The sequence below is a fragment of the Elgaria multicarinata genome, chromosome 12, assembly GCF_023053635.1.
Source record: "Elgaria multicarinata webbii isolate HBS135686 ecotype San Diego chromosome 12, rElgMul1.1.pri, whole genome shotgun sequence".
NCBI lineage: Eukaryota > Metazoa > Chordata > Lepidosauria > Squamata > Anguidae > Elgaria > Elgaria multicarinata.
In genome coordinates this window covers 14,545,524-14,560,649 of record NC_086182.1, presented here as the reverse complement: position 1 = coordinate 14,560,649, position 15,126 = coordinate 14,545,524, and the positions used below count along the sequence as shown (strand labels likewise).

At 43.2% G+C, this 15,126-nt stretch overlaps 1 protein-coding gene across 3 annotated transcripts in view; it reads left to right on the top strand.

The window, feature by feature from the left end:
• LRRTM4 (leucine rich repeat transmembrane neuronal 4) overlaps window positions 1–11,583 on the top strand; it is a 482,836-nt gene extending 471,253 nt beyond the window's left edge. For 2 of the 3 annotated variants that reach the window (XM_063139256.1, XM_063139255.1), the window contains one exon: window positions 11,327–11,583. In XM_063139256.1, the coding sequence (XP_062995326.1) occupies window positions 11,327–11,548 (222 nt within the window). In that variant the 3' untranslated portion in view covers window positions 11,549–11,583. The remainder of the gene's footprint in view (window positions 1–11,326) is intronic. The other variant, XM_063139257.1, reaches the window with a different exon arrangement.
• The last annotated feature ends 3,543 nt before the right edge of the window (window positions 11,584–15,126 follow it).

Sequence of the window (15,126 nt, the reverse complement as noted above, 5' to 3'; positions counted from 1 at the left end):
TGAAAGGTTTTAAGGGGTCATGGTTGAATCTTCTTGGCTAATTGTTAACAGTAGAGGATGCAAAGCTCAAAGCAAAACAGGGCAGTCATGTTGTAGTAGTTGCTGCTGCTGCTGCTGTTCTGCTGCTGTTAATGTACACAAATGTTTTGTGAATATTTTTTGTGTGCTATGTGGAGACCAGCTCCATAAATGTAGTGGTGTGGCCACATGTGGTGGTTTGGTAGCCAATTCCTGCTTTTCAACATGGCAAATGGTTGTTGTTGTTGTTGTTGTTATTATTATTATTATTATTATTATTATTATTAGGGATGTGCTCCGCTCCGATTAGGAGCGTAGAAGCAGTAGCGCATTGGCCTGCTCCGCCTTACCCAGAGGCAGAGTAGGAGCGGACTGCGGACCCCCTAGAAGCAAGGCGAAGAGAAGCGGCCATTTTTCGGAGCTCCGAGTTCAGGCGGAGCGCTCCGGTCGCCATCTTGAAAACATTTCGCCATAGGATTGCATTGCGGCAAATAATCGTGCATAACTACGTTGTTTTTGAAGCTATCATTCTGAAAATTCTTGTGCACAGAGAGTCGTGGATGGGGGTCATTTTGAGACCACTCTCACCTCTCTGCATCGTACGGGTCACGGGCTATATTTTTGTGAAAATCGGGTCAACCGCGCGGCTCAAACTGCGTTTTCGGCTTTTCGCCCATAGGATTGCATTGAGGGAAAGAATCGGGGATAACTGGGGGGGGTTAAGCTATCATTCTGAAAATTCTTGTGCACAGAGAGTCGTGGATGGGGGTCATTTTGAGACCACTCTCAACTTTCTGCATCGTACGGGTCGCGGGCTATATTTTTGTGAAAATCGGGTCAACCGCGCGGCTCAAACTGCGTTTTCGGCTTTTCGCCCATAGGATTGCATTGAGGGAAAGAATCGGGGATAACTGGGGGGGGGGGTTTAAGCTATCATTCTGAAAATTCTTGTGCACAGAGAGTCGTGGATGGGGGTCATTTTGAGACCACTCTCAACTTTCTGCATCGTACGGGTCGCGGGCTAGAAGTTTTTAAAAAATCGGCGGGAAAAAATACCTTTTTCAAAGGGCTGAGGGGCAGAGTCAGCTCCCGGTCATGATGATCCCAAAGTTGGAGGAGGGCATAGGCAAAACAGGTAACTTGGGATTCTGGGAAACTTCTCTTTCTTCATCTGAACGGGCTTTTCCCCGTGTTTTTTAACACACCTCGCAGGGATGTTGTGTGTGGGGTGCCCGATTTTCAAAAATTCGCCAAAAATCAGGGGATGATGGGATTGCTTTGAAACTTGGCGTGCGTGTGTATATCCCCATGAGGTGTCATGGTGCCAAACATGAGGTTTCTAACTTGAACAGAAAAAAAGTTGTATAATTTTTTAGCTTTCAATGCAAGCCTATGGGGGGGGGAAACGGAGCTCCGGATCCGGATCCGGAGCTCCGGGCGGAGCGGAGCGGAAGTGGGCGGAGCGGGGGCGGGGCGGAGCGGCCCGATCCGAAAAATGGCGGATCTGCAAGTGAAGCGGAGCGGGGGGTCCGTGCACACCCCTAATTATTATTATTATTATTATTATATTTATTATTGCATTTGTATACCGCCCCAAAGTTGAAGCCCTCTGGGTGGTTCACATAAGATAAAACACTTAAAAACAATATGCAAAAATTAAAAACCACAAAAACATACAATATACACATACATTTAAAACCACTATAACCACTTAAAAAAATATGTGCCTAAAAAACAGACCCAGGCTCATTACATATTGCTAAATGCCTAGGTGAAGAGACGTGGTTCAACACGTGAGGCCAAGAATCATATGGGACTGGTCTTTATAGGCTTGGCCCTGCCCAGGCATAAGGCTGCATGCATGCAACACACATGTGCAGTATCTATTTGGCTCCTTCCTGCCCACAAAGTTGACCCCCGCCAAAGCTGTGTCGGCTGGGCAGGAATCGGACACAGGAACATTGCTGAATCATACCTAAGGTCTATGTTGTGGGACAATGTAGAACATCAAAACCATGCTCTGAAGTTCTACATTCAGAGGGTCCATCTAGTCCAGCACTCTGTTCACATAGTGGCCAACCATCTGTCAACCAGGGAACCCCAAGCAGGACATGGTGCAACAGCACCCTCTCATCCATGTTCCCAAGCAACTGGTGCACATAGGCTTACTACCTCTGATACTGGAGGTTGGGAGCTCAGCCCCACGAGGTCCTTATCCAGGCCTTCCAGGGTTCCCCAGCAAACCATGCCCAATTACCCTGGACTATAATCCTCCTAAAAGGTTGAAATCTCTCTCTCTCTCTCTCTCTCTCTCTCTCTCTCTCTCTCTCTCTCTCTCTCTCTCTCTCTCTCTCTCTCTCTCTCTCTCATGCTTTGTTACTGGCAGTAAAAGCTTTACCTAAAATAGGCTGATAGTTTGAGCCCCACCACTTTGTCCTTTAGCCCTGGTGGCCAAATATACCCTACCTCAAAAGCTTCTCTGAATTTAAATTTGACCCTTGGCCTGAGAGAGGTTGTGTACCTCTGACCTATGTAGCCTGGCATTCTGTTTCCCACATAGGCAAATGTATAGTTCTGGGAAGCCCACACAAAGTGCAAGAAGAAGAAAAGCCCTTTCTTACCATTGTCTCCTGCACAGTCATCATGACTAAACAGTCATTGATAGATTTATCTGCCCTTGGATGTGAATAATTCCCCTTTAAAGCCATCCAAGGCAAGCTAGTGGCCGTCACCATATCTGGTAGCAATAATGATGTTCCCCAAATGTTTTACACTGACTGTTAGTGGGTAACAGGGATGGGAAGAAGTTCAGTATCAGTAAGCTGGGGAACATTAGTGGGAGGGTGCTGTTTCATAGAATCATAGAATAGCAGAGTTGGAAGAGGCCTACAAGGCCATCAAGTCCAACCCCCTGCTCAATGCAGGAATCCACCCTAAAGCATCCCTGACAGATGATTGTCCAGCTGCCTCTTGAATGCCTCTAGTGTGGGAGAGCCCACAACCTCCCTAGGTAACTGGTTCCATTGTCATACTGTTCTAACAGTCAGGAAGTTTTTCCTGATGTCCAGCTAGAATCTGGCTTCCTTTAACTTGAGCCCGTTATTCCGTGCCCTGCACTCTAGGAGGATCGAGAAGAGATCCTGGCCCTCCTGTGTGTGACAACCTTTTAAGTATTTGAAGAGTGCTATCATGTCTCCCCTCCATCTTCTCTTCTCCAGGCTAAACATGCCCAGTTCTTTCAGTCTCTCTTCATAGGGCTTTGTTTCACAGTGTCCTGCTTGTGGGTTCCTGGTCAATGGCTGGTTGGCCACTATATGAACATAAAAATGGTCTAGATGGATCCTTGGGTTGATCCAACATGCCTCTTCTTGCATTTTTATATTCTTAAAGACACAACCCTCTGCATGTTAAGAGAAAAATAAAGGAAACCTACCATCCTCAACATGCCCCATCGAGCATGGCCGTGTGGAGCAAGGGCTCACTTGGTTCAATTGCTGGGACTTTTTGCTTAGCAGGGACAATGATATCATCTGCCAGTCCACCTAAGGCTTCCTTGCTGCCTTTGAACTCACAGTATCTGGGGGAAATTGATTTTCTCAGCAACAGTCTATTGTTGTGAGCTGTCCTTATTGTAATGCAAAATATTTTGGAGTGGATTGGTCTTTAGCTAGACCTAAGGATTATCCCAGGCAAATGGAGGGGTCATCCCTGCCTGCTCCCAGGATCCCCTGTGTCATTAGGATACACAGGAATGATCCCGGGACAATCCCAGGATATAGGCCTGGTCTAGCCATGGCCTTGGTCTTGAATGGGTAATTATGATCCATTAGTTTTACAAAAGATCTTTTAAAAATCAACAAGATATATATAAGAGAGAGAGAGAGAAAGAGAGAGAGATGAATACATCTGCCTGAATTTTTGGTCTCTCCTTGGGGGTGTGGCTATTGAGGCTCATAAGGCGTACCTGCATGTTGGGGTTTAGCATTACACCATGCCTACCTAATTCACACTTCCTGAACCAATACATGAACTAAATTGCAGTTATCCTTCACACTTCTCAGAATCGCGTGATGCAATAAAAATGCATCTATTAGGGGAAATTGCAAACACACAAATCCATATGTAGGTGAAAATAACACTGGAAAATGCATTACATTATGGGGAATGGCTTGCAAAAATACATATATTCAGCAAAAATGCTTACAAAATACAGGAGAAAGGTGGATGGAGATGCATACAAATCTCCATGCAGGCTTTTAAATAACAGACTGCAAACTGATGCTGAACTAGGATGAAACCAACTTCAGATTGGGGGGGGGGGATGAGAAACTGAAAGAAACCAAAATGGAAAGATTAATCCATCTTCAGTGAGTAGCTTTCTTGTGTCAAAGAGCTCCATCAGACGGGGGGGGGGGGAATCATAGTTCCCTACCATTGCTTCTCTGCCCCCACTTCTGTTGTACAATGCTTCCTCTTTCTCATGGAGAAGAAAGAGGACGTAAACAACATCCACGCCACTTCTCTTGCACACAGCCGGAAATAGCGGCAAGTTCCATTTCTAAAAATAAACTGTCTTTTTTCATCACAGGAAGAAGGCTAGAAGGGGCAGGAGATGCATGGGAGCGGACAGTGTCATGAGTAGGACTTGCGAAAATCCGTGGGTGCCCAGTAATGAGTGTGGAATAAAACACTTGTCTGATGATGCTCAGAGTTATCTATCTTCCATTGAAGCTCCACAATTGCTAAGTAGGGCTATGGCTAGACAGGGCGATATTCCGGGGATCGCCACGGGATCATCCCTGAAGCACAGGGGATCCCGGGAGCTGGGAGAGATAATAACTCCCTTGCCCCAGGATATAACCCTACCCTTTAATCCTGTTTTTCCCACGGTCCTGGGCTGATCCCAAGACTGAGGGAAATGTGGCCGGGTATCCCGTTTTCGTACCAGCTAATTGCGAGTAACTGTGAGGAGCCAGGACCCAAGCATGGAGCTCCTCAGGAGCTGTGTGCCCATCAGGGGTAGGGTGGGAGAGTGGGAGATGTGTTGTTGTTGTTGTTGTTGTTGTTGTTTTAAAAAATAACCTTACATTTTGCACAGGAACACTCCTGTGCTCTTTTCCGATTTAAAAAAAATATGGCGGGTGTGACATCCTCTTCCTCCTGGGACTTTGCACGCCACATGTAGACAGAGGGAGGGATCCTGCAATCATATTGTGAGATCTTCCCCCTCCCTCTACACCGGTATAGTGTAGACATGCCCTTGATCTCAGGCTATTTCAGATGATAACTTCTAGTGGGGTTGTTCTGTTGGAAATAGAACAAGGCATTATATGAGCCATTCAGACTCTTGTTGAACCACACGACAATCACTGTTCATTTCCTAATTGTCAGCATTCCTGGTGTGGAGAAGCTCTTAAAACTTGCAATCCCTGTTTTGAACCAGTTTTCTCTCTCTTTCTCTCTCCTGCTACTAAAGACCTAGCTTCATCAGAGAAAGAAAACATCTCAGAGTGGAGCTGAGGGGACATTTTGGAAAAGTACTGAAAATATGGTTGACAGGGCAATGGCATTTCAGGGCCATTTAGAGATAATGTTGCGAGTCAGAAGCTTTTAAGTCCTGTTTGGAGGCAAGGAACAAAGCCATGGTGTGCACTGGGCCCCATCTAGTTAATGTCCTGTACATTATTACTGTAAAATACACACACACCGCTTCAGTCTCCAAACTAAACAGAACACTGAGTGCTGGGTTTTATTGTGTCGTAAAGAACTATTTTAAAACCTAGAGGTGGGAGGCATAACGGTGGAAATCCCAATGCCTCTAAGGGAAATTTTACTTCAGTTCACAAAGACTGTGTTGATCTTGGCCTTCCCATCAATGTCTACAAATATATTGATTGTTGCATCAGTGTCATTCAACTGTCACATAAAATGAAGAAGTTTCAAGCAGAATGCCTAGAGCTATGGAAGTCTTGGACTTCCTCACCACAACAATAATGCAGAAGTTAAAGAAAAATGTGGACAAAGACACACACACGCACACACACACACACACACACACAGAGAGAGAGAGAGAGAGAGAGAGAGAGAGAGAGAGAGAGAGAGAGAGAGAGACTACAAGCATACTACCATCTTTAGAGACATGGAAATGGCATACAAATTAGAGGTGTGCTCCGCTCCGATTAGAATCGGACAATCAGAAGTGAATTGGCCTGCTCCGCCTTGCCCAGAGGCAGAGTAGAAGCGGACCGCGGACCCTTAGAAGCACAGCGAAGAGAAGCGCCCATAGGCAGAGCGATTCTCTTTTTGCGGCGCGATCCGATTGGCATTTTGAAAAATTTCGCCCATGGGATTGCATTGCGGAAAAGAAAAGGGGATAATTGTGTTGTTTTTTAAGCTATCTTTCTGAAACTTCTTGTGCTTAGAGAGTCGTGGCTGGGGGTCATTTTGAGCCTACTCTCAGCTCTCTGCATGCTGTGGTTCGCTTGATAGAATTTTTGGAAAAGTCGGGTAAAAAAACCGGGAGAGGTACCTTTTTGAAGTGCTGAGAGGTAGAGTCAACTCCCGGTCATGATCACATGATCCAAAGTTGGAGGAGGGGATAGGCAAAATGGGTAACTTGGGATCCTAGGAAACTTCTCTTTCTTAGTCTGAACGGACTTTTCCCAGTGTTTTTTGAAACAGTAGCCCCACGAAATGCACAAACACAACCTGAAATCATATACTAAGCAAATAAATAACAGATAGGAAACACAGCACTGCTACCCACCCTAACCTTGGTGAATAACTGAATAGATGTAGTGCAAGGGGATGAGGTCCCCTAGGGCATGTGGACGTGCCCTGTGCTGAAGTTAATGCCTGTCATGAGTTGAAGTAAAAGGTTACTTCTTAATCCCCCTCCCCTTGGGCACGTCGACTTCCCTCTTACTGGTAAAAGACAGACATAGCCTTTTAAAAAAAAATCTTCTTGTTGTTTATTCAGCAGCACTGCTGCTTTTAATTCCACCCCTCCTTTGTTTATTTATTTATTCCATTTTACACCCCATAGCCCAAGCTCTCCTGGCTTTTCCACTTCAGTGAAGTCAGGCAGGCTTTCATTGTGGTTCAACTCCTTATTGTTGTTGTTATTATTATTATTATTATTATTATTTATTTATATAGCACCATCAATGTACATGGTGCTGTACAGAGTAAAACAGTAAATAGCAAGACCCTGCCGCATAGGCTTACAATCTAATAAATTGTTGTTATTATCGAATAAATAATAATAACAATAATATTGTTATTATTATTGCTATTAATATTAATTAGTACTGCTTTTATTAACATTATTATTTTGTTGTTTAGTAATGGCTGTGATCACAGTGCAGTCAATCAACTCTGAAGCAAGGATCACAAAGCTTTACTCTTATCCTCCTAGCCTCCTAGTTAGTTATGGGATGCAAAAGAAAAGGCATCTCTCTGTGCTGCTCCCACCTCACAGGGATGGTTTGCATTACCGGCTTTGAAACTATCCTTGGCTTACTTCCTTATGCCCCCAGAAATGTCTGCTGCCTGCCTGCCTTCCCTCCCTCCTCCCCTGCCCGCCTCACAGGGATGGTTTGTGTGTTTCTTGCTTTGACTCAGGGGATAAGTCCTTCCTGCGCTCACTTAGACTTTTGGAAGTTCCAAATACATTTTTCAAGTGTGGAAGAAGATTCATATTTAGGTTTATCTCTACTCCCCAATTCATGGCATGTTGGGATTTCCTTTGAAATGGCCCCATTGAGCTGTCTGCAGCTTTAAATCCCTGAGATACTGGGGTGTCCAATATTCATAAATTCCCCAAAAATCAGGGGATGATGGGATTTGCTTGAAACTTGGTGTCCATGTGGACACATGGATAAGCTGTCATAGGACCAAATGTGAGGTTTCTGACATGCAAATTGACGTAGTTGTAGCATGGGACTTGATTTGGGGTGAATTGAAAGGTTTAAGCCCCGCCAAAAATAAGGGGATGATGGGATTTGCTTGAAACTTGGCATAATTGTGGATCTAGATGGCATCTGTGAGGGTGCCCACTTCCATTTTTTTTTATCTGTCAAAATGTCGGAGAATAGTCCATGTCTGAAAATGGGGTGTCTGATTTTCATAAATTCCCCAAAAATCAGGGGATGATGGGATTGGCTTGAGTCTTGGCATGCATATGTATCCATGGATAAGCTATCATGGTTCTGAGTTTGAGGTTTCTAACGTGAAAATTGATGGAGATATCGAAAGGGGTGTGATTTGGGGTTATGGGTGGTGCGTTAGAGGTTAAAGCCCCGCCAAAAATCAGGGGATGATGGGATTTGCTTGAGTCTTGGCATGAATGTGGATCTAGATGGCATCTGTGAGGGTGCCCACTTCCATTTTTTTTATCTGTCAAAATGTTGGAGAACAGTCCATGTCTGAAAATGGGGTGTCCGATTTTCATAAATTCCCCCAAAATCAGGGGATGATGGGATGGGCTTGAGTCTTGGCATGCGTGTGTGTACGTCCATGAGGTGTCATGGTGCCAAACTTGAGGTTTCTAACTTTAACAGAAAAAAAATTGTATACTTTTTTGGATTTCAATGCAAGCCTATGGGGGGGAAAGCTGAGCTCCGATCCGGATCCGGAGCTCCGCAGCGGAGCGGAGCGGACTATAGGCGGAGCGGGGAGGAGCGGAGCAGCCCGATCCACAAATTGCAGATCTGGAAGAGAAGCGGATCGGAGGGTCCGTGCATACCCCTAATACAAATGTTAGTTCTGTGCGAAATAGTTGCACACTGAGTGTTCCTGGCTTCCTTAAGCTGTCTACTTCAACTGTCCCCATTTTCTGCTCTTTGTCTCTAATTTATTCATGCACTTCTCTTGCTCCTATTTTTGACTTTTAGGGACTACGTATTTAAATGATATTAGTGACAGTTGCCAGAGTTATCATGTGCAGTAGTATGCACTCAGCCTTGTCACCCAATCAATTCTCAGTATTGGAATGATGATCAAATTTAGGGTGGGTGGGTGGTGGAAGAGGCCGTAATGAAATCTACAAGACCAGAGGGGGCATGCACACCTTCAATTTTGCATTTGCATTCAGTGTTTTCAGAAGGTACAAGGGGTGGGTGGGATTTGTCTAATATTCGGTGAGTCAGTGGTTGGATTTCTCTTATATATATAATTCAAAGTTAAGAAGTTGTTGGTCATCCTTTTTTGACTGCCTTCCCTTTGACCGATTCTCATGAAACATACTTCATTGGAAAGCTCTTGACCTGAAGATTCTACAGATAGTAGTGGTTTTATTATATTTCAAAGTTGGGAGTTTATTTATGTCCCTAAATCTCTCTCTTTTTTTAAGAATGAGGCTGTCTTCTATAACATTGTATTTTTGTGTATTTTTAATAGTATAATTAAACAAACATAATCCATCACACCTTTCTAAACACCAGCGCAGGCAAAAGTAAAATCATATGCCAGTAACACAGGGCCTATAAATAAATGATGAAGAGATTAAGAGACTCTTACACTTAAAAGTAACACTGTCAAAGTTTAGTTATTGCTCAGAAAGGAAGTTTCTAACTGTTCAATTTAATAATTCAAAATGTAGAAGTCTCTGTGCACCTTTTGTTAAGTTAAACTTTTCATTAGATTTGATTTTTCTCCATGAAGTGTTTTCCATGTTTAATTTTATTTTTACTTCTTCTTTTTTTAAAAATGGAACTTGCTTGTGCAACTTGCTGAAAGGCAGCATGGAAATTTTACAATAAAAATATGCAAAGGTAGCTTTCAGCAAGTAGACTTTTGAGAACTCATAAGGGGGCTCACCCCGTGACTTCACCGAGCCCTGCTCGTGCGGCCCCTCTCCAAGGAGCTCTTGGCAAAGGGCACTTTGTCTTCCCCCTTATCTGCCAAGGGCCCTTAAAAGTTAAGATGGCCTCTAAGGCCCTGATTGGTGCATGAGGGTGGGAGAAACCCAAGTTCCTTGAGACTGAGGAAATTGTGTATTTTTCTTCTCCATTCTAGTGGCGGTGGCTTCTCACTCCCTGATGGGGACCCTAAATGCCTTGTTAATAGAGCCTTTAAGGCCCCCATTGGGTGGGGAGAAAAATGCAATTTTCCCTAGGCTGGGGAAATAGTGATTTTTTGTTGTGCCTCAGCTTGGGATAGAGCGGGGAGGAGGAACAGCTGAGCCTGGGAGTGTGTGGGGAGTGGCTTTTCACAGGAACAGGCAGAAGCCAGCTGTAGGCCAACACAGCTGACAGCAATTCCTAATCACCACCATCCCAATATAAGACATGCCAGAACCCCCTGAGAGGTGTTGGAAGCAATTGTTGTACTTCCCTGCCTTTGGCCTTGTTCTTTGTGTATCAGCTCCTGAACATAACCTGATCTTGGACCGGACTCTGACTACTCTTTGGCACATTCCTGAACCCAGTATTGTTTGACCTGTTTTCTGATAGATACTTTTGGCTTTCAGTCTTAGACTGTTTATTGATGGTTCTAGCCTGCTTATCTCGCTAACGCCAGTGATTTGAGACAATTTTCTCCCTCCACTCTGGCCTTAGAGCAGAGGGAGAAATTACGCAATTTCCCCAGGGCCACCATTAACACAGTGGGTGAAAAGAACAAAGGGCAGACCCATGTCTGACTGCTCTTGAAGGCTGAAGAGCAGTTAGGTACAGGTCTGTCCTACTGCTGGGCAGGTCCACATGGGCCCATGAGGCCCAGACGCGGGGGCATCTGCTGTCCTTGCGGGCCTAGGCAGATTTTTGCTCCAATGCTATCAGCAAGATCTAATTTACAATGCAAAGGATCATAGAATCATAGAACAGTAGAGTTGGAAGGGGCCTATAAAGCCATCGAGTCCAACCCCCTGCTCAAGGAGAGCTTGCAAGAAGCTCTGAACTCTTGCATAGTGGGTTCTGTGAGGCTTATTCTACTCATCTATCAATAACTGATGTACTGATTGGGATATTATTATTATTATTATTATTATTATTATTATTATTATTATTATTTTAAGATGTCTTTTAATAATGTGCTGCTTTTTAATAATGTATTAGTTTTATATGTTTTAATCAATTATATGTATTTTACGATGTTTTGCATTTGTGTTGTATCCCGCTTCTATCCAGAGGGAGAGGCAGGTAACAAATGCATTTATTGCTGCTGTTGTTGTTCTTATTATTATTATTTTGCATTTTTCTGTTGCTAAAAACAAATATGCATGTGCTTTTGCAATGGTGATAACATCTCTCTCTCTCTCTCTCTCTCTCTCCCTCTCTCTCTCTCTCTCTCTCTCTCTTCTTTCTAGGTCCCCCACCATATGAAAACATTGCCCTATTACAGCTATGACCAACCAGTGATTGGATACTGCCAAGCCCACAAACCCCTCCATGTAAATAAGGGATATGATACTATCTCTCGGGAGCAGGCTGAAACCACCAACTTGGAGTTGAGTCGAGATCACAGCTTCATTGCTACAATTGCACGTTCTGCTGCTCCAGCTATTTACATTGAGAGAATACCCAACTGATGGGATGTCTTTTCCTAAGAGTTAAGAAGGGTGTGTGGGGGGGAGGTTTCTTCTTTTTTTTCCGGGGAGGGGGTAACAAAGTGGATTCAAGAGGAGGGAGCAGACAGAAGACAATTTGACCATTCCAGTTATGAACGTTTTGATGCAACCAACAGGAAAGGGTACAAAACGACACGCTGCTTGTGAAGCACTATGGAAATTCAGTCGAGTGACATGGCAACACGATCTGGAGAACTTCAGGATGTCTTTTGGCTTTAAACTGTTGAACAAACTTCTTGGTGTAAATATCAAAGAAAGATTGTCGAGTTCTTATACAAAAAAAAAAAGTTTGATTTCACTCTAGCAACATAAAGGGATGGATTACAAGTTCTGTTTGTATATTTGATTTTTCTACATTGCACGGTTCCTTCGAATGAGAACCGCAGGTACCAATTAGGGTGGGTGGGAGGGTCCAGATATAGAATGGAAATATGAAATATAATTTCTTTATTAAGTGTTTATTACTCCTAGAAGATTCCTTTTTTGTTTGTTTGTTTGTTTATTTTTGGGAAACAAACCCAAAAATTCTCTCTTCTGTTTCCTCAAGAGGGTGCAGGATCAGTATTATAATTTCAGATTCCAAACATGGTGTTAAAAGTTTACGTTGAACCAAATGGACATTGGCAATTCCTGTAAAAGAACCAAGAGGTGAAACTGACAAACCTTGGGGGTGCATGTACATTTAAGACACATGCTGTACATTATTGGGGGAGGGGTGTCATTTGATTTTTCCTATCTTCATTGTGGCTTCATTGTTGACACACAGTTGTGTTTAGGGCTCTTTTTTAAAAAAAGAAAAAGAAAAAAGAAAAAGGGGGAGTGGTTATTGATGACATAAGAGCTCAGACTTGGACAGGTCAGCCATGCTAAATGCAGGGGAGGGAGGGAGGACATTGGGTATAGAAATAGCCCTTATATACCCAATATGGTGAAACTAGGTTGAAAAAGACAATCTTGATAAAATTTGATGGCTCGTGTGGTTTTTTTAAAAAAATAGCCGAGCAAACACAGGAAGATGTGTAACATTGTTTGATTTATTTTTAATTAATTATTCTGATCAGTTAGCTTTTGTGTAGTTTTTATCAATAAAAGGACAAAAAAAAGTGGTGGGGAAAAATAAACATATTATTTTGTGGTGGGATGCCACAGCTAAACTAATGGCTGGATGTTTCCTTTAGCTGTTTTGTACAGTGACAACTATGCTCAACCAGACTTGTGCTGACATGGAGATTTATAGAAATTAAAAATTGTTTGATTGGGGTGTTTGAAGATGCATGGGCTTAATCCAACCACATTTAGCCCTTTTAGACTAGAATCCTATACATACTTGGCTGAGAACAAGTCCCATTCAACTCAGTGGCACTTTGAATAGATATGCATAGGATGGTACTCATTATATAGTGGGATCAAATTAAATTCATTTTTCCATCGAATTCAACAAGAATTCCAAATTTTGGCTGGATGATGCCTGCTTTCTGTTTTGATTTTTATTTATTTTTCAGAGGGGGATTCAAGTTTCATTTTATTTTGCAATCAAAATAAAGCAGAAGTTGTTTGGATGACTCAGCAAAGTATGTGATTCAGGCTATTCAAACTGGACAAATGTGGCCTACACTGGTAGCTAAACAGAGTTCAAGCCAGAATCACTGAATTCAATGAAGAAGAAAACACAGCTGTGTTGGCTTCGAAGGAATGAGAATGGCACTGGGATAGGACAGGATTAAGAATGCACCTTGTTTGAAGTTCAAAATTGCCTAATTTAGCTCATTGAACTGCATAGGATTTTACAATTGTATGTGAAATTTTAAAGTGGAGTCAGAAAAGGTTGGGTTGAAAAAGAAAGCAAGATTAAAATAACAGAAACTAATTTGTGCTGCACTCCAATGGTCCTTGGGAGGGCACTGGAGCTCTCCATATCTATCAGTAGGTTTGGCCTGTTAAAATCAGTCAGATAGTTAACCTTGATTGGACCATGAGTTTTCTTCTCAAAATATAGACACCTTGTATCCAATCTTTACCATCCTATCAGTTTATTTATTTCCGTCATGGACCAGCACAGCACAGAAAACATCATCAGCACTAATATTAGAAAAACCCCACAAGATGCATACAACACCAAATCCCTCGTAGGACACAAAGGCCACAGCTAGACCTAAGGTTTATCCCGGGATCATCCAGGGTTCGCCCCTGCTTGAGCACTGGATCCCCTGTGTGTCACCTAGATGAACAGGTTTGACCCCTGGATGATCCAGGGATAAACCTTAGGTCTAGCTATGGCCAAAGTGGCATTTGTTGTATTTCCGATCATGTGGAATAAAAAGCAGGAAATAACACCATGAAAGCAGTATATAGAATGTGTCATGTGCCCCAACAGTGCTCAGTGCACTTCAATACTGCTATAAACCAGTAGTGTAAGAGCATCATCAGATGGGCATTTTATAGCACACTTGTTTCTGGCAATTCATGGTTTTTTGTGGGTCCTTTTAACGATGAAGTCTGCCTCCTGTGTGTCTCCTTCTGGTCTTTTTTCCATCGTAAAACAAGACAGAGAAAATCTGATATTTTGAGTCTATAGTGAAACTTGCCACCATTTCCTGCTGTGTGCAGGAGAAGCAGAACAATAACACCCACAGAGTAGGTCATGTGGTCATTGCTTGCTTCCTCTTTCTTCCCCATGTGAAGAAAGAGGAAGCTGTTCTTCACTATTGAGGGACAGAAGTAGGAGGCAAAGCGATGGTAGGGAAACACAATTCCCCTCCCCCCACCCTGTCTGATCACGCTCTAGATCTAGCCCTAGAATGCTGCTATAGCCAACAGTAATTGAATTTTGGCAAGGTGCTATATAGAGAACACAGGTGAAGTAATTCTCATCCAATGGACTTAACATCTGTGCAGATCTTAAGCGGTATTGCAGTGCACCACAGGATCTACACTACTGCTTTACAGTGGTACTGAAGTGCACTGACAACTGTTGGGGCCCATGACACATCTACACTAAGCAGGATATTGTGGTATGAAAGTGGCATCTAAAAGGCAGGAACTAAACCAAACAGGATATTGCACTCTGAAAGTGGTATGAAAGTGGTATACGGTATGTATCAATGGGCCCCAACAGTTGTCAGTGTACTTCAATACTGCTATAAAGCAGTAATGTGGCTCCTGCTTTTTATATACCACCTTCATACCACTTTCAGAGTGCAATATACGGCTTGGTGTAGATGAGCCCTTGGAGGCCACTATCCAGTGCTGAGGATGGCCGGAGGCAAAAAGGGGACCGTGACAAATTCACACACACACACACACACACACACACACACACATATGCCGGTGTATTGTAGCTCAAAGCTCTTACTTGGTCTTCTTCTGTCCCTCTTAACAAAGACTCTTTTAGAAATCAGCAGATAATGCTTTTTGTGTCATGGAGCCAAGCATGATCACCTACTACTTGCTAGGAGTATGCATTCTTAACAGAGTGATTCAAAAGAGAGAGAGAGAGAGAGAGAGAGAGAGAGAGAGAGAGAATAAAACAGGGCACATTC